At 43.0% G+C, this 22650-nt stretch overlaps 1 protein-coding gene across 3 annotated transcripts in view; it reads right to left on the bottom strand.

Annotated features, from left to right (window-relative positions):
- Window positions 1–22650, bottom strand: part of FAM219A (family with sequence similarity 219 member A) — a 92890-nt gene that overhangs the window by 37216 nt on the left and 33024 nt on the right. For all 3 annotated transcript variants that reach the window (XM_054651854.2, XM_054651855.2, XM_054651853.2), the window contains exon 2: window positions 1777–1876. In XM_054651854.2, the coding sequence (XP_054507829.1) occupies window positions 1777–1876 (100 nt within the window). The remainder of the gene's footprint in view (window positions 1–1776; window positions 1877–22650) is intronic.

Here is a 22650-nt window from a genome sequence, read left to right as displayed (position 1 = left end):
TCCAGTACCTCCCTTTGACTCTTCTTGCCACTCAGCACTGGCTAAATGAAAAAGAATACTTCCTATGTGGGAAAGCAGAAGTTCTGGCAGAAAGAGCTAATAATTCTCCTCTATCTGACTCCTGGAAAAAAGCTGGTAAGTTCTGCAGAAGTGTGACTGTGGCCTGTTTTCATGTATTAGTCCATTTCAATAATAGTAACCTTACAATCAACTGATGTAGTCATCCCCAGTTAATAAATGTCAGCTTACAGGACAGTGAGTTTCTCCTGTCCTATTCTTCTCATTTCTATTATTCCAGTTTTCATGTTTTTTTCCTCTATGCTATTTCAGAGTCTTTATCATACTTATTCCTCCCAAATATGCTCCACTAAATTTTCTCTGCTGACTCCTGCTTTTTATGTAAAAGTCATTAATGAACATATACACAAAATTACTGTTGGAGAACTTCATTAGTAATGTCCTTTCTTCTGATACTTTCTCCTTCAACACTACCTGATGTGTATTGACTTCTCAAGTTTCTCATTCTAACAGCTTTATTTATAATACCGAGATTGGTTAAAGATCTACCTCAAATTACTCTTCCATTTAATTTGTATGAATTGAACTTTACCTTGAATCCAAATCTATTTTCGATGATCCTAGAATGGTGTCATGACTTACCAAAGCCAAGTCTAAAAAAGCACCATTTCCTGTCAGATTAGTGAACCTCAGGAGGATATTTCATTGCGTAGAAAGTCAAAAATATTGCAGACTTACCAATAATAGCATCAATTGCTCTCTAACCTGTTCCCTGGTGTTAAATTATCCAAAACAACTACTGCAGTAGTAATTATCTGTCTAGTAACATTAAAGAACTATCTTGGCAGCAAAAAAGGATCCTGGTGGCATATGGCATGCTGGCAGTAATAATCTTTTACCAAACTATGAATTGCGCTGTCATTAACACACACTGCTGCTCCCTGCCTTTTCCTGAAAAGCAGCCACTGTTTCAGAGTATTCATAACTTGCATAACCACCCTCAATCAGCAGCATCCTCTCAACGTTACTTGCTCTGATGTGAAGGACAGCCAGGGGACTCCTTCCTGCTCCTACTGGGAAATTTTCCACATTTAGCTTTCCATTTTTTTTAGCAAAAAGCACACTGTTCCTTTGGCTTGTCTGTCATCAGGTTCTTGAAGCTGTGTGGCTAAATAGCTGCTCAGGTTTTGGAGGCAGACAGGCATGTGTGGATTGCTCTTGTAAGCATTAGCCTTGAAAGGAAGCAGGGTCTTGTAGTAACAGGACGATTCTGCTTCCAGAATTAAAAAATATTGCTCAGAAATAGGTGAGTATTTGCGTGGGAACCTTTATGGACTTAAAGGCCTTCATCTCGCAGTAAAGCAGCTCTTTTTCTGGTAGTGTCTCAACTCCCTGATCCTTTCCCTTTTGTTGCAACTATTCTGTCTTCTCTTCTTCTTACAGTCCCTCCATATTATCTTCATTCTTTATTTGGCCAAGCCTTGATCTCAGCTTAATAGAAAACCTGTAGGTTTAAAAGAACCATCCCTTGCTTTTAAGGCATTGCTTCCTTTCTTTACCACATCCACGGATACAGGGGCTTTACATGTTTGTAGGTCAGTTCCCTGAATCACAGCAGCAGAATTACAATGATAAAACTGCTCTGTGAACTGCTTGAGCCTTGATGGCCTGCTCAGCCACATGCACAGAGATCTGCATATGATCATGTCTTTCAGGCCTTGGATTCAGCCTTTTCACTCTCCATCAGCACAGACTCACCTAATTTCACTTGAAGTGGAGATGGCTTATAGTTCATGGCTACAGTCTCCCCCTCTCTCGTATCACAATCTCTGTCCGAAATAGCTGCAGCTGTTGGATCCTGTTAAGAAAGAACAGAAACAAAACAGAAAGGTTTAGCTGATAGTTCTGCAGCTTCTTCTGTGAGTGGCTATTAGGTGACTCCACTCCCTTCACATTCAGAGCGAGCAAAGAACATGCCAGTGTTTTGAACACTGATACCCAGGGGCAAAACACAGAACTTTGGAAGCACATTTATTATGTTAAAAGTAGGAAATGCCAAATTTCAACATCAGGCTTATATGATGGATGATACCAAGAATATAATGTGGATGGTGGGTCACTAGTTCAAATTCAGCCTGGGCTGGCAGTTGTCCCAAATAATTTTCACATGATGACTCCTTGGGGTGTTGTATGAAACATGTTTACAGTTTCAGATGAATTCCAAGTAGACCACTCAACTTCAAATGTCATGGCTGACAGGAAAGATCTGTCAGCACAGTACCTTTCACTGTCACTAAAATTTCCCCCCTGGAAAACCAATCTCCCCAAACACTTTCTGCTCCAGCCTACTGGCAGACAACATGTATTGAACTCTATGGTACAGCACATCAAAGAACTTGAGAGAAAAACAAACTACCAACTCAGACAGTTCTACTACTGATAAAAATAACAGAAGTCCTTTCACAGCAAACTGCAAACCTGTTGGAACTCTCTCACTTAGCACCATAGTGCAAATTAAAACTAGTTTTCAAACATGTTCTTACTTCCACCTAGAAGATAGAAATCAAACTGAACATGCAGATAGATAGATGTGTATTAAATTTTGGCATATCACAGTTAGAGATGCACAGGCAAAGCAAACATTCAGCATTAGGTCCAATACATGAACAAACCATCACTTGTGAGAAATCATACAAGGCATCATAAATTAAATACTAGAATACTATTTCAAACTATTGAATTGATATTGTCTCTCTCTCAGTTTCTGGAGTTTTTATTTGTACACAATTACATGTAAAATGCAACTCATCATTTGGCACTGACACCTGTACGCAAAGCAGAGTCACTGAGTTTCAAAGCAAGGTTACATCACTCTTCACTCTCAGTAAAAAAAACAATCACTTGTTGAGCTACTCAGTGCACATTAGCTCTTTTAATACACTGTGCTTAGGAGATAAAATGTAATTTTTGAATTAGGCTCTAGCTTGGTGGAACCTAGTTAAATATCATATGTAATGCTATAACATTTTATGAAAATCCTGCTCCTTTGCAGTACCTAGTAGACTTTGACAGTACTTAAAATGGATGGTGGGTACAAGATCTCACATTCAAGGACAATGCTGAACAAAGGACAATTTCTTCTGCTTTCCTCTAACGCAGACACTGCTGCAGTTTTCCTCTAATGTAGCAGTTTAGTGATTGGGTAAAAAGGTAAGAGCAGGTTGCAAACCAAAAAACCAGCCTCCAGGAGAACATTTAGGCATAAATCATAGACCAGTTCATGGTATCCTTGGAACATGAATCTGGTCTCAAACATGCCCAGAAGGGAATAGATCAGAATCCAAGCTGCAAGAAAGAATCTCAGAGCCTCTCACCCTCCAGGGGAAGGGAACACCCAAGATTTGTAGATGCTTGTGGACAAAAGGAATGTTGAAAGTTAGAGGGTCTACAAAATCTTATAAACTTCTGTTACTAAATGACACACTTGTCATGAAAATTGGTACATTAGTTCTTAGCCTCCTATTAAACACCCACCAGTGGCTTTAGGATAAAGGAGGGAGGTGAAAGGAAAGGGAGAAAGAGATAAATTAAAGAGGGGTAGAAAGAAAGAAAGGAAGAAAAAGAGAGAGAGAGAGAGAGATCAGCAGTCCTGGCTCCATTGCTGATGCAGATGATGGGGTGTTCAGGGTGCTGGGGTGCACACACAGGGCTTTGTGGGGGTATCTTTTTATAGATAAGTTTCCCTGCACTGGAGCTAAGTTTCTCCCTTTCTGTGTAATTTAGTTACTGTGGAAATGGGTTGGAGGCTTCAGGGTATTTGGTGGTCTCCATATCCTCCTACATGTCTGCAACTTGACCTCATTCCTACACCAGTGCTGTGTTGTGTTGTGCTAATCTCCAGGAGCCAGGATAAGGATGTTTGTCCCAGAAAAGTGCTGCTCTACCTCCATGTGGCCCCTTCTCCACCCTATTCTATTCAGTGTTCTATTACTAACAATCCTTAGCTGTTACTACCAACAATCCTTGGTCGGCTTCAAAGCCATCCAGCTATCAGTGTTTGAGACATTCACATGAGCTCCCTTATCTTTGAGCTTCTACACATGGGAACATCTAGATAGCACAAAGGACACGTCTGTCTGTCAGACATGCTAGAATCTCTCCAAGAGGGATGTCCAAATGGTGCTAAGTGGCACCATTTGAGTCCAGGCTTCCTGGATGAATACCTTTTCTCTGCCAATCTGGGAAAAGGCAGGACACAGCAATTTCTAAGGAACATGACTCCAAGACCTGCATGCTTCCTAGTTGCTACTGAACACAATAAGGAAGTCCTGTGAGCCCCAGTCTGCTGGCTGCAGGAAGGCACAGGAGTAGACATATTTATTATGGGAACTGACATAGTGTGATGACACTGTCTCCTGTGCTGGTGCAGTCCAGCAGAGAGTACACTGAGTTTAAAGCCAGAAGTCCACATAGCAGAGAAGGGGTCTGGCCATTCCTAGACTAGCCCAGGTTCACATTGTTAAAATCATGCTAAAACTCTAAATCCAAACCAGCCCTTCCCTTCTGTGGCAAACTGATGTGCCCACAGTAACATTACCTTTGTAGTCAACTTGACCATGACATGAGACATCCATTTGCATCAACAGAGGGAGGGAAGAAATGTTCTGAGGTGCCTTTGAAGATTTGAACTCTAAGCCTGGACCAGTGAACTCAGCTGGAGAAATCTCAAAAATGGGCTTTAGCCCAAACACACAGTAAAGGCTTCCTAGGCCTCCAGAGGAAACCAAGATGATTTTCAAAGAGTGATTATTCCCATTCTGTCGAAGACACTCATCTTAAAAGGACACAAATCTGTCCTTGGAGAAGTGTTTCCCTCTCCCCCCAGTCTAGAGAGAAGGCCTGGCAGCTGGTAGAGCTTCTGACACTGGAGGTGGAAATGATGCAGAACATGGTAGCAGAGTCAGCCCTAGGAATTCTTCCCAAAGGTTTGGCATGACAGTTTTCAGCCCCAGCAGCACATTACAGCTGCACAAGAGATCCACAGCTTGAGCAGAGGGATCACAAACACCATTACTGTGGGTGACCACCACTGCATGCATGGGCCAGGCCCACTCCCCCCAGAGAGTAAAACTGATTTGAGAGGAAACCCAGCTGGGCCAGGGACAGTGTCCCTAGCTCCAGTAGCTATCTATCCCTGGCCCAGGAGTGGCAAGACACTATCATATTTCCCATCCATCACTTCACAGACATTCTGCAGCAGCTCACAGGACTCCATAGTAACAATGCCCACTGTGAAAACAGCAGCATTCCCACGCCAGCTCGGCTGGAGCTGTCTCTGCACAAACACACTCTGCTTCTGTGCATACTGAATGGATGCAGTTCTCTCTCTACAGCTCAACTGTCCAGAGAAACGTTTACTTGACTGATTAGCCTTTTGCTAGTGAATGCCTAAGAGCACACTGAGATTCAACACAGGCTTTTGCTATTGGAATTCACTTGGCAATTTTTTTCTTTTTCACAAGCCTCCCTACAGCAATACAAACAGCTCCGTCCTCAACATCAAAATCTCAGTTACATGGTGTGACTGGTCCCAGGACAGATGATGTTACTTCTTTTTGCTCACTGAGGACAACACAATGCTCCCAAACAAAAAGCAAGTGCTGAGAAGTGCCTGCAGGGACTGTAGATGGCTAAAGATATTTAATATATTTAAGGATTTTTTTTTTTTTGTTCCTGAGGCTTCTGTATGTCTTCATTCCTAAGGAAAATATATATTTAATCAGGGCACTGCATGAACATTCGGCTGGGGCCAGAGTTTAATCAAAGTTTTCTCCCCACATGCTCACAGCTTAATTGGGCATGCACAAACACAGCATTTGAATGGTGGGGAGTTTTCTTACTAGATTGTTTGTTTCTATAGGCTCGACGCAAAGGATCTTGAAAACTGCCCTCCTGCTAAGAGCAGCCATGTCCCACAGTGTGTGTACCATGTGCCATTTCTGAACATCAGAAATTAGTTCCAGTGAACCTTTGTGGAGCAGGAGTGCTGTGAATCATCAGTATGCAGGAGCACAGAGAGAAGGTGAAAACACTTTAAACTGAAATCTGGGGTTTAAGGAAGATGGCATGCTTAGCAGGCTTTTTTATTTTTTCTCTTTTAAATAACTTTCCATTTTGCAGTACTTAAGAAAGCATCAGCTCAATAGCCTTTTACTCTTATTACCTACCCCTCCCAATAACCCACACCAACTGTGGGAGAGGGAATAGCCCCAAATGATGGAGTTGGGTGCTTGGTACAAACTCACCCTGGTAGCACCTGGGAAAACAGAGCTTTCTATGTCTTCCTTCACAGTCAACACTTCCAACCCCTTGCAAGCTTAACAAGGCCCCAGTGCATGTGGAAGGGAATGGGGACACACAATTTCTTTGGTCTTCAGCTGCACCTCAAAAACATATGTGTAACTTGAGAAGTCTTTATCTGCCCCTCCTTCTCAAAATCAGTCATATTTACACCTCTTATGAAAATGTTCTCCGCTTTGCTGTCTGTGGGAAATTGATCACCAATGCAGCTCTGCTGATTTTTTTCAATAAAAGCAGAGGGGCAGAACTGCCCTCATCCTCTAATCTCAAGGAAAGACCCAGTATAAAGGGCCTGACCATCACTTCTGTCCATAGTACACAGGCTTCTATCTGACCACCATTAGTTGTATCAGTATGAGCCAACTGATCAAGAATATCATCCAGCTAACTTTTCTCTCTGCAGTACCCATCAATGATGTCCTTGTCTTCTGTCCTACTTAAAAGATGCTGGAAGTCTCAGTACCAACACATGTGTGACAGCTTACAGTGAGGGCTTGCGGCTCAGCAGACATCTGTTTTCTGGAGCTGCCCATGTGGATTGCATACTGCACACAAATGCTAACAGGAAAGGACAAGTCCAAATGTTTTGTTTCTTTCCTACATCAAACATTGAGTCTGAAAAATGGATAGATGTTCTGTGCATGGGGGACTGACTTAGTGAGCAGAAAAACAAGTGAGAAACCACACACCCTGAATACAGGTGTTACATTTGGGTCAACGAGAAGTTTCTGTAATTCCAGTGCTGTCATTCAGACTCTTGGGCTAGAACATTGTGCTGCCAATAAATATTTATACCTTCAGTCTATGCCCTGGGGAACAGAAAGTGCTGTGCTGTTGGCAGATTCCCTCTGCCTCAAGCTCTACCATGCCAGGTACCCCTGAGAAATCTGGCTATAGAATGCTTCTGGGAAGGGGACTCTGATGTGCACAGGTAGGTATGTAAAATATCACACTGTGTTGGACAGCAGACCTCTGTAGCCTCTACATATCACTACAATATAGGCATAAAGTATCTATGAACGTAAAGTGCCAAAAAATCCTACCAGGAACAAAAAGATTGAAAACCAAGACGTGCAGAGTTTGGTATCTACGCAACAAACAGCATAAAGGAAAGGCTCAAATTTACAGGGGGTCAGATTTATATAGAGGATGAATCAAACCCAATGTATAGACAAACAATGGTCAGTAATAATGGCATGTTTGGCAAGAGAAAGGAAAGAGTCACAGGGCAATGTGCAGCAGGAATGTAACCAGAAAGCCTCACAAAAAACTCTCATGATTTCTTCCTCAGGCCTCAGCTTAACTGATTTCTTCAGTGGGCTTCAGCTCACTTAATGTGCTTCAGTTTTGGAGCCCATTTTTTCAAGGGAGATGTAATCCCCCCATCAGTCCTATGGAAAAAAACTAGAAGCTACAACCACCCCGGAACACTAGAAGAATAGGATTGCTCAGAGAAGAAAGGGGAAGACTAAGGAAGGATATTATAGCTGTCTTCAGTTACAGAAAGGGCCACCTGGGTGAAAAAGAGGAGTATTTTTTTTCATGTTTCATAATGAGAATAAGAAATTATTATCTTAAATTGCAGCAGGATTGCAAGGAAGTATCATAAAAAACTACAGAGTTAGGGCTAAGGAGATGTACATTTGCTAGATGAAGTTGTGGCATGTTGCTGCAAACCCAGGTTAGAAACTGATGTCACACAGAAATTCAACAGAGCTGATCTGGTTTTCAGGCTGACTGATCCTGATCTGGTGCAAACTGTGAAGATCCCTGGTCTTTTTAGGTCCCTTTCCCCATCTGTCTTAACAGAAGAAGAACTTCCTTCTACACCAGACTTAGAACACCACTTAACCCTGGAAGAGACGTTCTCCAAGTTCCCCTACCCACTGCCAAGGACCATGGCTGACCTCCACCTTCTCTCTGGGAGAGCTGAAGAAAACAGTCTTTTCCCTAAGTCTCACATGTTGAAGGATCTCCAGAATCACAAGGGGTCCAGAGCAGAAGGCTCTTGGGAAGACATGATTGTCACTCTTCATCAACATGTGCACTCTGCCAGATCCAGAGCAGTAACTGTTCATCTCAGCATCCCCACCCTCTCTGTACCAAAGTCAAAATAAATGACATTTTGGCAACACAGTGACTGATGTACTGAAAAACATTCTGATAGCTACTGACTCCATTTCAACAAAGCAATAAACAACAACTGTTTATTGACTTTCTACTAGCTCTGCCAATGCACCACTTACAACATTGCTGTTTTTCTTTTCTGAGCAACTACTGAACAGATCTTGTTTAACAAATTAGGCCTGCAATATCCACTACAAGATCCAGATTTTGAACCTGATTAGTTTATAATTGTAAGACAAGCTGGTGTTTGAAACCATTTTATATCAGCAGCTGAGAAGCCAGCAGTATTAATATTGCTGCAAGATTAAAACCTTTAGTCTTATTAATTACACTGAACCAGCATGTCACTAAAATGACTTTTTGCTGTGTACACCTGCAGTCGGGGTAGTTCAACTCATTGACAGGTAGCCAGGAGTTCAGACCATTGCTTCGCTTCAAATGGGGTCAGAAGAGAAGTGCCAGTCTCCCTGTGGGTGCTGCAGTGCCGGTGCTGAAATGCTGCCCTGGAACCCTGGCCACAATGGGTCTGCCTGACTGCCACATTCAGGCTGAACAAAATGCAGCAAACAGAAAGGCATAAGCTGTGGAAAGGGAACAAGATGTTTCAGTGATCTATTTTCCTAATCAAAAATGACATTTGCAGCACAGGGAAGAAACTTTTTTTTAGATGATGGTGTATGACTAATCCTGGGAGTCTACAGTAGGAGAGGAAGCACCAATGCAGTAACTAGACTAAATACTTTGGGAAAGCATTTGAGGGACAAACAAGAAAAATGGGAGTAATTACATGATTTCTGTTAGATTTCCCTCTGAGAAACCAGCAGCACAAGCAGCCCCCAGCCCTTTCCCTTCAATCATGATAGAATATATTTAACACCGTATTTCCCTCCAGGCTCTTTCACACACATAAGCCATCTCTATTATCACATGCGTTTATAAGTTTGGTATCTTGTGCTAGCTTTACATGACTTAAATTGGATCATTAACATTGCAAATTAGAGAAATGCCACACTGCACTCCACACTGCCTGCAGCACTTACCAAGTGGCATGCAATAGCTATTTAAAACCAGCTATTAATTGAGGTATATTTTCAGGGTGATTCAGTATCAAAATAATTCCTTCCTTGTAAAGAATATATACATGAAGATATAACACCTTTCCTTTTGTGCCTCTGATTATACAGCCACAGCTCTGAGGTGCAACATGAGTATTCAAGGCGCAAAAGTTTCACAGATTCCTTGGTAGCTATTGTAAGAGTCAGTTTAGCACTGGCATCTGGCCAAACCAGGATCATAAAAAACCCCATACAACTTTACAACTACTTTTTAAACCTCAACTCTTGAGGGGAGATACCCTTAAAATTATTAAAAAAATTGAGCCATGTGTCAGAGCCAAGGTCACAGTGTGTTTGGAGAACAGACACAGGAACAGGAGCCCAGGTCCTTGGCTGTATGTTGCAGTTGAATGCTATGGAAAACTGCACAGTCCCAGTGCAGTCTGCAAGGGACCATGGCAGGTTCTTGTAGTGACTGAATTTGTGCCCATCAGTTATTGTCAAGAGCTTATTTCAGGTCTGTGTCCCATCTTTACTTCTTCAAGTCTTTAACAGAGCCTCACCAAGAGGAACAGCCTGTTTTCAAAGGGAGAGCTGTTTTCCACCTCAAATGAAAAGTTTTAGAGACTCTCCTGCATAGTGAAGGGGAACTGTGTTTCCTTCCCATGGACAGCTCCAGGGAACTATGCTTCCTTCCCATGGACAAGTCTAACACCTAGAGAAACTGGCTGAGGAAGTGCAGGACAAGTGGAGCCTAGTACTGAAATACCATTATTGTCAGCATATACAGAGTGGTTTATGGATCCCCTCCATGCACAGGTAGGCTGCCCCAGCTGTACACGAAACATAAAATCTAAGTTTGGCTGAAAACACTAGAAATTTGGGTTGGTTCTAGCAGATACTGCAGAAGTGACATATTCTGACAAAAAAGACCTGGTGCAATACAAATGACACCAGGAGAGCCCTGTTGCAGTGACGTTAGTTCCCACCAATGTCCTGGAGACCGGATAATTGCTGCCACAGGCCATTGATTGGATCCAGCATGGCAAACACGATGTTATTAAGCTTTTACAGTCTCTGGCTGTAAGAACAATAGCTGGAAAAGCTGGGACGGCTCCACATCCACCCCTTTCAACAGACCAAGGGCTCTAATCAGTGGTTCAATGTCACAGCTATTACAAGCATAAATCTGGGCTCACCTGTTCTTTTCCAGTTGGTTTGGCTTTTGTATTTGAAAGGCAGCTGATTTTTACATGTTCAACTTCTGTACAAGTGTGATGAATGAGGTCTTGCTTTTCACTTCTGGAATACCCCTGGCACCTTTAATCCCTCAGATCCCCTTCTGAGCTATTTGATTGCTTCTTCTGTTCACTCCTTCTCCAAGAATTATTTTTCATCTGCCTGTTTCCTGCACTTAGTAAACCTCCCATCTTCCAGACAGCAAGGGTGTCTGGTTTTCCAGGCTCTCTGACTGTGGTCTCAACCCAGGAAAGGAGATAGGGTGTAACAGGACACAAACAAATCCCTGAAGAAGCACTGTGGGGCCGCACCACTCTGGAATGGAGGCTCTGCATGGAAGCAAGTACAGCGCCAAGCCTTTGAGAGTTCAAGAAGGATGTGGACAATGCTCTCAGGCACATGGTGTAACTTCTGGGGTTGTTTTGAGCAAATCCAGGAGTTGCGACTTCATGGTCCCTGTGGGTCCCTACCAACTCAGAATATTCTATGATTCAAGAGATTTATCAGGAACCATAATGGATACCCACTGGCATTTAAAGCCTGTAATAAATATAAAAATCACACACTCTTCCAACACAGCTCCAAAGATGTGCAGCTGCCCAGGGCTCCTGCCCCAAGCATATCTGCCACACTGAAGAAAGGTGAGGGTCTCAGTGGTGGACACCAGCTTAGCCTGGACAGAGCAGAGACTCTGACACAGCCCATGCTGTTGCTGGGCTCAGAGCTTTCCCAGGACAAAGTCCTGAGAGTTCACTTGTCCATACTGCAAAGGTGGATCCCAGCCATAAAAAATTGCCAGTTTCTCTCCACTAGTAGAGAAAACAAAGCCACTAAGCTCAGAGTTCAGCAGCCCTTTTCTCTTTAGCACCACGCTTTCAACTTGTCTCCAGAGACAGAAAGCTCAACCATCAGATTTCCATATTTATAAGGAGAGAGCTTCTGTTTAGCCAAGCTTGCGACAGAAATAACCTTGCAAACAGCAGCAGGAGCAGCAGCATGGCAAACAAATCTGAGGGGCAGGGATGTGAAAGCCAGGGGAGATCTCACGGCACTCCCTACCTTGGCATGGCTTTTCAGCCCTGCCTGAGAAATTCTGAGGGCACAAATCATTTTGGCTTCTAAAATAAGAGCTTGCCTCGCCCCCGCCCCACACTCCTGTATCTCCGTGACTAATTAGCATCCGGAGGGATACAGATTCTCTTCTGATAAAGCAATGTTTTGCTCCCTTCTCCCCTGACACATTTGTATTAGAAATATCCTCATTATGTGACTAATCAGGGAAGCTGAGACAAAGGCACAGAAGATGACTTAAAGGGAAATCACTGATTTTTATAGAAGCTGCTTATAAATTATTCTGTCTCCAAAGGGCAGGTAGATTTCCTCCCCTCCCAGTGCTGAAAAAAATGGAAAATTGAGGTTCCTGAAGAAAAAAATACATTTTTATTACCAGAAGTGGCTTTTATGATTCCCACTATTTACTGAGCTTGCTCCCATTTCCCTTGGTTACTGCAGGGTTGCAGTCAGTGCACTGCAAAGGTTCTGGAGAGCCTGCCAGCCCTGTGCTGCACACGGGCTGGGCTCAGCAAGGTGTCCGACAGCTGCAGTGCTGCCTGACACTGTGGACAGCAAGTGACAAGGCTGGTTAGCAGTTTACCACGCTGAGTTTAAAAGTCAGCAGCACATGAAAAGTCAGCCACATCACCAGCCATCCCTTGAGATGGTCTGAAGATATTTTAGCTACATCTTTCATGTAGCACAGCGGGCTGAGTGAAAACCAGAGCGTATTGAGGTAATCTGCGCTTGGCAGAAGGTCTCTGAAATAAAGACAAGCAGACACCATTTGGCAATAGCAGAAGAGCTTTTTAAAGGAATTTGTTTCCCTTCCATGCTCCCTGGAATGGAGCTGGTGTCCATCCAGCTCCAGCTTGTCTCCTTCACCTCCCGTTGACAGCACCAGAAAGAGATACCAGGCCAGACAGCTTCCGCCTCGCCTCTTTCAAGGCAGCCCCTTTATCAGCTGAAATCACGCCATCTGTCCCCGGCACCCTTTGAGGAGCCGCAGCAGATTGTGGAGCATGGGAGGATGCACTGCATGATGTGGGAACAGGAGGTCGAGGGAGCTCATGGCATGCACAAAAATCCCAACCAGATCCCTGTTTGAGCTGGGAATGGAGATGAAAAGGTGAGCACACCATCAGTGCTCCCTGGGACAGGCTCAGGCATGTGCACAGACTCCTGGTCTTTATTCAGGTCCCTCTGGGCTGCTGCTCCTTCTGCTGCTGATACATGGACCAGCCCCAAGGCCTTGTGCTGGTCCTCCCAAAGGCTTTGCTGGAAGGCAGACTGCTGTGAACAGTGACAGGGGTTTGCCTTCTTTGCTTTTTAAGTGTGACTGCCCAAATATTTGGATTTTGAGAGGTTTTTTTCAGATGCCAAATGTCTACTCTTTGGGGTGAAATTTTGCACTTTGGACATTTCTCTTAGTCTAATTTGAAATATATTCCATATTTGTATATAATTCTTAAAAAAAAACCCAACATTTTTCTTTTTCTTTTTATTTTGTTGAGGTGGGGTACTGGGAGCACATTTGGTCACCTGAGCCCCCCCCTCCAAGTGATATCCCTCTCTGCAGGTACAGCCTGAGGCTGAGGCTGATGAGGGCAGGAGGTAAGCAGGAAGGAAAAGCAGGATCTGGCAGTAGGACTAGAGCTGTCTGGAGAAGGTGATGGAAGAAAGAGACTGGATGGATAGCCAGATAGCCAGGAGGGGATAGCCAGTTGAGTTATGTTCCTAGAAGAACAGGTCCAAGAAGAGAAGGAAGACACACAACAGGGACAGCATAAGGTACCCATGGTTAAAAGCACTGGAGGACACAGCTGTCAGACATCAGTGATATGATGTACCCTCCCAGGCAGTGCTCTGCCAAGGCTCACAGACCTGAAGCACAACATCTGACCATTGCTGTTACTTCTCTAGGTGATCGTAGGCTACGTTTGAGTGAAGCTCCAGAAGCCTTCTGGCAATGAACAGATTTAGGAATCTGACTGTGACCTGAATACAGCTAAGGCTGGTGGCATGTAGCAATGTGTTCAGCCCAGAGACATGCTGGTGCCCAGAGACATGCTGATGATGCTGTGACAGGCCACGTTGGGGTTTCCTTATAGTACATTCTTCTGTTCTAAAACTGCAGGGAACTGACATTCAAAGAAAATAGCAGGGATAATTTTCCAAGCACTCAAATACAGCTACTGCAGCCTAATTTGAGGCCCTGCAGCCTATGTGCTACAACACAGCCTGTAATGACATATCCATGTAAACCCTTTCCCTTGGTAGTGCATCATGGACCTGTGCTGGAGATAAAACAGGGTTACACAACAAAAGAACAAAAGCCCAAGTCTGTGGTTTCTTGTAGATGCTGCAAGTGATGTAGGGAAAAGGGGAGAGACGATTTTGTGATTACACCTTGCGGAGCTCTCCTAGAGAATTGGGACTTGTGTGCTCTTACAAGAAATGTGCCAAGTCTCTAAAACAGATTTCCCAATGGGTCACCAATAAGGTCTCCCTTCTTTGCTGGAACACTGGATCAGAGCTCTGCAGTGTGATATGATGGGTGCTTACAAACGCTACCAAAATTGAGTGGGAGTTGTACTTGCTGCAGGTGAAAATATGTGAATTAGAAGCGAGGGAGTGGGAAAGACTCAGGCAATAGGTATCCTACACTGAAAACCCCAAATGAATTTCTGGCCTTACTCTGTCCGTCTCAAGCCCCTACCTGTGCAGTCACAAGACAGGGAAGGTATTTTGAAAAATCTAGGGGCATTTGGTAATTTCTGGAATTTCTAATACATCCCTTCACCTAGCAGTAGGGCTGCAGAGATAAACAAGGACCCTGTGAAGTGCTCAGATGTCTTCTGTCATGCTAAATGCCACAGAGCAGTCCATAAAATGTCTTTCTAGGCCATTAGGGGAGTTTTGCTCTTCTGCCCTTTCTTCACCTTGTGTGTGTGTGGCTCTAACACATCATTCTGTACCTGAACTGTTTTTCCAGAATTAGCTGTTAACGTCTTCATGCTCTTCGCTCAGTTAATTTTCTCACGAACTTACTCTTTTCCCATTATCATTCAAACTACTGCAATTCAGGGAAAGAGACAGTATTCAATTATGTCACACATCCCTGGTCAGTGTAAAGAGTCATATCTCTACCAATCTGTCCTTTCCTCTGTCTTGAAAGCCTATTTGCAAGCTTCCCTGCTGGCATCACCCTGCTGCCTGGTGCAGCCATCCTCCACCAAAACCTAGGAGAGTGGAAAACCTCAGTGAAGTAAGAGCTATTGAAGTAAGGAACTACTATAAGAAATGAGAGCAGCAGCCCCAACCCTTACCTTGATCTTACCAAAGACTTGCCCTCATCCCAAACAAGGGTGCATGCCCTGGGATGACCTGGCACTTGGGGAAGTTCCCTTTCCAGACCCAGTATTTAGAGGCCGGCCAGAGGTGATGAAAAAAGAATGCCCATTCATTCTCACACTGTTTATTTCTACTTCATTATAGATCCCTGCATCCAGTAAGGTGAGTCTTGTACCAGTGGGTCCACAAGCTGTAGGGATGGATTTGCAACTCAGCCTCTTGCCCCTCACCCCACTGACTCAGCTTTGGGATCAGTGTCATTCAGACTCACTAACTCCTTAATACTTTGTGTTTTGAAGCAGGAGTTCAAGTATCTATTAATCATTTACCTTTTTCTCTCACCTCTTTGATTGCTTTCTTCCTCACAGCATGCCACCAATGTGCTGCTTCAAGAAGAAACAATCTCAGTATTTTCACCATTTCTTTCTTCCTTGTTAGAGATACTCAAACTCTTTATGATTCTAAAATACTGTTTTTAGGATGGCTGAGCAGAAACACACACCATGTTCCAGGCAATGTACTACTGATTTAGGATGACTTTATAGTTTTTTGCCTGCATTTTAATCTCCCTGACTTTTGTTTGCCTTTATGTTGCTATCACCACACTGCACAGCTGGCTTCATTCCTGTTCCCTGCAGTGGTGCTGAGTTTTTTTCCCTGTGTCTCAGCTTTTCTACCTTCCTTTTAATCTTCCATAGTATTTTTGCAGGAGAAGTCTGAATCATTTTCCCCTCTTTGTATTTGGGAAAACTGAGATTCAGATAAGTGAAGCTGCTAAAGATAAGAGCAGGAGAATTGGGTCCTTCTCCAGAGTTCTGTCCCCTGCAAGAAAAGCATCTTCATATAGGCAGTTCTACCAAACACATTACAGAGGATGCACCAGAAAGCAGTGAGGACCAATATTACACCCCAAAGTACACTGCAGGAGGAAAAAAAGTGGTCAGGGGTTGCAGTTCCAGCACTATATTACAGTCTTGAAGCATTTTAAATGAAGAAGAGAGTTACATAAATCACCAGTCTCACACGTCAGACTGTTCATCAGAATTTTTAAATGTTGGTGTCAGTATACAGGCTTGCATGTTCATCCCATTATCTCCCTTTTCCAGCAAATTGTTTTTCCAGATTAGCTTGTGAATGTCTTCATACTCTTTGCTTAGTAATTTTCTCAGGAACTTACCCTCTCCTATTATCATCCAAACCACTGTAACTCACAGAGAGAGCTGATGTTCCAATTATGTCACATGTCCCTGATCAATGTGAAGAGCCACCTTGCTACCAATCTGTCACTTCTGACAATTTCTTCTCCTGATGAGTCTCACTCATATAAGGAGCTTGGAACTAAAAAGGGGAAGAGCAACAAGTGATCCTAAAAAGCAAATTAAAAATGTGCATCTTTTCTCTTGAGGTATGCTCTCAGTTTTAAGTTTTGAGCTGCGCACAGCATGTATAGTGTCCTGTCTATATGCTCCCCCAGGACATACAGAAAAACAGAGATTAGAGAAAGAAACAATGAAACATAAGAATGGGAACTTCTGGGGCTTCAATTCGGTTTCTAAGCTGCCAGTAGAATTAATAGAAGTGAAAGCATTAGGAAGACCTTTCACTATCAATGAAGCCTTTTAGCTTAATAAGGACAGCTTAGACAACACATTCAGATACAGGAAAGATGGTTCACATAAAATTTCTATAAGAAAGGTCCCCTGAGCCTGGTTCTATCTGCGTGTCATTGCAGTTTTCAATTAACACTGCAGGTAGGCATAGAAACACTTTCAGCTCATTATCCTCTTTTCAAATAGTGGTGGACATAAGATATTTAGCTGAAACAGCCCTTTGTAGATCTTTTAAATTCCATTATCATTAGGAAGACAGGCATCCAAAAGAGATATTGTTTTCCTTACTAATAGTTTTATCTTCTGCAGGGTAGAAGCAGCTTTGTGCATTAATTTAAGGTTTGCAATATCTGTGCGGCTGGAAAAATCTATCTGAAATGTAAATCTTCAGAGCAATGATGGATTGAAGCTGAACTCAGGCACTTGACTTATGGGGCATAAATAGGAACATTACTGGATCAAATATTCATCAGCCTCCCAGTGAAATGAAAAATGGTAAATAAATAGAAGTATCTCTGGATGATCATTCTCATTATCTGGCTATACAACACAACCAGAGAATCACTAAAGAAAGTTTGTCATTAGCTGTTAATTGAAGGCACTTTTAGAAAGTGCTGCTTAAGCCTTGAAAGATTGACTGTCTTTCCAACCACTACCTAATGTGTATGTTAGAGCTGTATTATAAAGCAGTCTCATTAGGACCCCGCCTCCAGCGCCACAGCTCAGAGAGAGCTTCTGATGCTTTAGATGAAATTCACATTTGAAACAGCTCATCTACATACAGCCTAACCCCTGGGCACATCTTCAGCATACTTAACTGCATACAGACCTATCTAAGCTGCTGCTCATGTTGTAGAAACACAACATACCTAAGTGCATTGTAATGACACTCAGAAGAGCAGCAGAGTCCTGGCCCATGGTGATGTACAATCACACAATGTGCCAACACTACACATCGTAATGATCAGCCTGTAAATGCTGAGAGCAGTTACCTCAGGGCATGATTTTAGGTTTGCTTGCTCTTTACTGCTCTTCCACATACCTTCTTTTGCTCTTACCATCTTTCTCTCCTTATTTCCAAACCTTTTATTTTCACTCACTAATGGGAGCCTGTTAGTGTTGAAGAGGATCTCCTGTCAAGATAATAATTCCTAAATGAGACACCATACTTCCCATGAAGCAGCCAGCTTCTACCTCTAACATGCTCTAACCTGATAAAATGTGAGGGCTTTCAATTTACTTTAAAGTGGATACACTTCCACTTAAACTTTTCTCTGCCTCTACAATTGTTGAAGTAAAAATCCATCTTGTATCTACTTTACCTCCAAAGCAGTGTTTTCAATCTAAGTTATAGGACCATCTATGGTAACTCAAAATTGGGCATCATCACAAGACCTGGTGCAAACTGCCTACAGAACCACTGCTTTTAATTGAGTGGTGTGATATGGGGTGATCCTGAGACAGCACACAGGGAGCCAGAGCCCAACAGAACAGGGTCACAGAAAATGAAACAGGGTCATGGCCAGGAAACACCAAAAACAACTCAACTGGCTCAGCTATACCAGAGAGATCAACAGTTTAATTGTAATATGTGCTCCATATAGGAAAGGCATTTAACTATCAGAAAGCACCCAAAGGAGGGCCATGAGGATGGTGAAAGTCTGGAGGGGAAAGCTTTATAAGCAGTGGCTGAGGTCACTTGGTCTGTTCAGCCTGGAGGAGATTGAAGGAGAAGAACTCATTGTAGTCTACAACTTCCTCATGAGGGGAAGCAGAGGGCAGACACTGGTCTCTTCTCTGTTGTGCTCAGGGACAAGACCTGAGCGAATGGCCTGAAGCTGTGTCATGGGAGGTTTAGGTTGGATATCAGGAAAAAAATTTTCACCCAGAGGGTGGCTGAGCACTGGAAAAGGCTCCCCAGGGAAGTGGTCATGGCCCCAAGCCTGAGTTCAAGAAGTGTTTGGACAGTGTTCTAAGGCACATGGGTGACTTTTGGGATGTCCTGTGAATGGCAGGAGTTGGATTCAATGATGCTTCTGGTTCTCTTCCAACTCAGCTTATTCTATGATTCAGTTTGTACAGCCACTAGAATAAATAACAGATGAGAAGAATGACACTGAGATTGTGTTATGTTTAATCACAGGGTAGCGGTGTGCATCTACCCTTTCTCTGTTTTTTATGCTTCCACTTCTGCAGGAGTTGCAAAAATTTGGAAGCAGAGCAATAGGCAGCACTGAGCAGACACCTGTGTTTACACAGAGACATGTAATTCACTCACATTTCCCACTTCACTAATTTTAGAGTTGTACAACTCCCACAGTATGTAAAATCCCAGCAGAATTTATTTGATCAGAAATTAATATTAAATAGCACAAACAGTACAGTTTAGAGCCATTTGCCTCAACTCCTTCAAGGGCTTTTCAGATACTACTCCCCCAACATTATTTAACGGGGCAGGGTTCAGGGAATTTGTGACTGACAGCTTTTGAAGCTTCCAAAACCACCTGTATGGCTGAACTCTAGTTTGAGCTGCTAGTTCTCAGGTCCAGCTTTTACATAAGACAAATTACAAGGCTGTGTCCATGCCTATAATAACCCTGAGCTGCTGACAGTGCTTCTGCACAAAGAAACGATGTGTGGCATCTTAATTACACATTAATTAATGCCAAACATCTTCATTTACAACCATGCCCAGCACCTTGTAACCCAGCACTCACATAAACCTTTTGGTTATCATTCTGTATTACCATTGCATAGGTAGCCAGTTGCATTACCACACCATGTTTTAACTCCAGACACAAAAAGTACACCAAGTAGAACAGGACCCTGTATTGTGGTTTGTGCAGAGCCAAGATGTATCTCACAAAAGCACGGCTGTGTGGAGAGCACAGATGCTGAAGTTGCATCCTTCCTTCACTTTAGTTTAACTCCTCACTGTCTCTACTCCCTGATATATCCAGCAACTGCTTCACAGCTTTTCCTGAGGCTGTACATTTCTTCGGAAATTAATATCATTTCCCAAAGGCTTCCAGAACTAGCCTTAGGTCTTACACCAGCAATACAGTTTTCAGGAGGCAATTATCACAGTGAAGGGAGAAGAATGCAGCCCACTAACAACCAACAATCAGGGCTTCTTACTGAGCCCCTGTCAGGAGGAACCCCTGCTCCTTCTGTCAGTGTGACCCCTTGAGACTCCAAACTGCAGGTGATGGACAAAAAGAAGAGTTTGGAAAATAATTTTTCAGTCACATCCCCACAGAGAGTATGAACTAATAGAGGCAGGTGAACATAGTCTACAACAGTGACTTGAGTCAAGACCTCAGCTATTCAGGTGAGACTACTGCTGCTAATACAAAGCATTCCCCCTTCCACCACAACCAACTGCCAGGCTGACAAATCTGACATTCACCCACAAATTGTGACATTTGCTTGCATAATGTTTTTGCATTTCTTCCATCAACAGCGTAGTTCAGCTGGCACGCTGATTTTTTCTTGAAATAGGAGGGATATGGCTTTTCTGGAAGCATAGGCTGCTTTACCATCTGATTACCTTCTCAAAGCCATGGTGCTCACCTGGCCAGAGAGTCTGAGCAGCAGCTGCACTCCCTGGAAGGAAAGAATAAAGTTGAGATCACACTACTCCTTGCACACACAAGCATCTCAATGCTTGCTGCTGTGACCACAACTGCATTGACCACCCAGCACCCAGCTTTGTGAAACTGCAGCTGGGCTGTGCTGATTCACAGATGCTGCTGGGCACAGCAAAGGGAGGGAGCTGGAGAATCTCACGTCATATTCAAGATGACTGTCACAAAAACACCACTGGTGAAAAAAATAGACATTGTAAGCACAAGACTCCTACATCTGTTTAAGTCTGTGAGGTAAGAGGCTACATGGCTCTGCCATGTGCAGATTCATCCCTGCTTCAGAAGCAGGAGTTTCAATGTTATCTGAGCAAGCTTTGTATTTTATATGCAAACAATTACATGGTCCAAACATCTGCTCTTCTTTCTGATAAACCCTCCTCACTTGGGGAAATGGAGGGAAGAAAATTTCAAAGTCTAGACAAAGTGTTTTTCACACAAATGCACTCAGTAGGTCCCTTGTACAATTGTTTCTAGATGGAGGAACTTAATATTTCAATTCAGATCTTTCTAGCTGAGAGTGTTGCACCAGCACTGAAAATTAGGAAATGCAAGTCATTACTACTGTTCTCCTTGTTTTCAGAAGAAAAAATTTTAAGAGGGGAGGGGCAACACTACACTTCACTGCAGAATTACTGGAGTGACACTATACTTACATGGGAATGAAAACAGCAGTCTTATTTAAACCCTCTCAAGATACCAGGATCTAATAACAGCAAAAAAGCCCCACCAGGATGGAGGAAGCGGCTTTCATCCCAGCCAGTGTGAGAACCATCTGTTAAGAGATTCACTTACGTTGTTGGAGTAACAATGCCACAGCTGTTCTCCATGAATTAAAAAGAAAGCCAAATCTAAAAGAATTGTGTCTTTCAGAAGACAGTTAAAGAGACTCTCTTCCTTTTTATTGCATTTCAAAATGATACAAGGAGGGAGATGCCACTGGCAAACTCCTGCTTTTTTTCTGGAGAAAAAAAGAAAGCACATGACTTTAACCCAAACCTCACCATTGGTTTTCTAAATTTCATAACCCAAGGAATTTCAGTTCATACACATTCTATCCAGTAACAGATAATTTGAGACCTGTATTAGGGCATTGGTCCCTGTGTGCTAAGTATACCTCCCAAACAAACTACAAATCCATTTGGTACTAAGCACCCTGCCAACAGAGATGGACATAAGCAAAACAAAGCATAAGGTCATAAGGTTCTTCAATCTCCTCTCAGTAAAAGAAGTGCTGACCTAGAGATCTTCTTTTAGCCAAGTGAAAGTTCCTCTACTGTCTTTGTTTATTTTAATGACTAGGACAAGCCTCATGCAAACTTGCATCCATTCAAATCTTGTATGAGGACAAGATGTCAGTTTTAAAATTGTCCTGTGCTCAAGCCAACTAATGTAATGTCCTGAAGACCCCACTCAAACCATCTCCACTGGCATCTGAAATGCCCCTGGCTCCCAGTGCAGCGAGCAGATGAAGAGTTTGCATTCAGACTGCTGGCACCAGATGTCAACCTCAGCCAGTGTGATGACTTCTTTACAGCAGCCATGACATGACAGATTTAGACAGTGAATCTAAAGAGACTCTAAGAGACATTTTCTGCTCTCTTTGCCTGGATGCACGTGGCCCTGACTCCTACCTGCTCCTTTTCTCCTGTGTCAGCCATGACTTTGCCACTCTTGTTTCTGCATGAACATTGTGATGAACCACTGATGGCTGCAGGTGTGCCCCACAGTCTTTAACTGGCACAGTCGGCAAAGAATTTTCATAAAGCAGCAAACCTGGACCATAAGGATGCTGCTCTGCATAAGGAAAGGCCTTAAAATGCAAGAATTCTAAATTATAATAACTATTTTCCTATCCTGTACAGAAATCTAATGCCTTTTTTTTTTTTTTTTTTGCCTTGAAGATATCAAAAGCATGGCCAAGACTAATTAAACCCTTTCAAGAATACTGCCTAATAGATATTGTAGATATTGGTAAAGCATAGATAAATTACTTTCCCTCGAAACCAGACTAATGTGGAAAAGTCTAGAAATGTTAAAAAATAATAAACATGAAAGCATGTAATAATTACTTTAATTAAAAAAAACCTCCTGAACTGTTCTGCTTTTAAGAAATTGTGCTCTCAACTTCATGGACTCACAGAAAGTTACTGGATGTACTGGCTGTGCAGCACCATAAACTGGAAAGAT

Source organism: Agelaius phoeniceus, chromosome Z, assembly GCF_051311805.1.
Source record: "Agelaius phoeniceus isolate bAgePho1 chromosome Z, bAgePho1.hap1, whole genome shotgun sequence".
Taxonomy (NCBI): domain Eukaryota; kingdom Metazoa; phylum Chordata; class Aves; order Passeriformes; family Icteridae; genus Agelaius; species Agelaius phoeniceus.
This window is presented reverse-complemented; position numbering and strand designations above follow the sequence as displayed.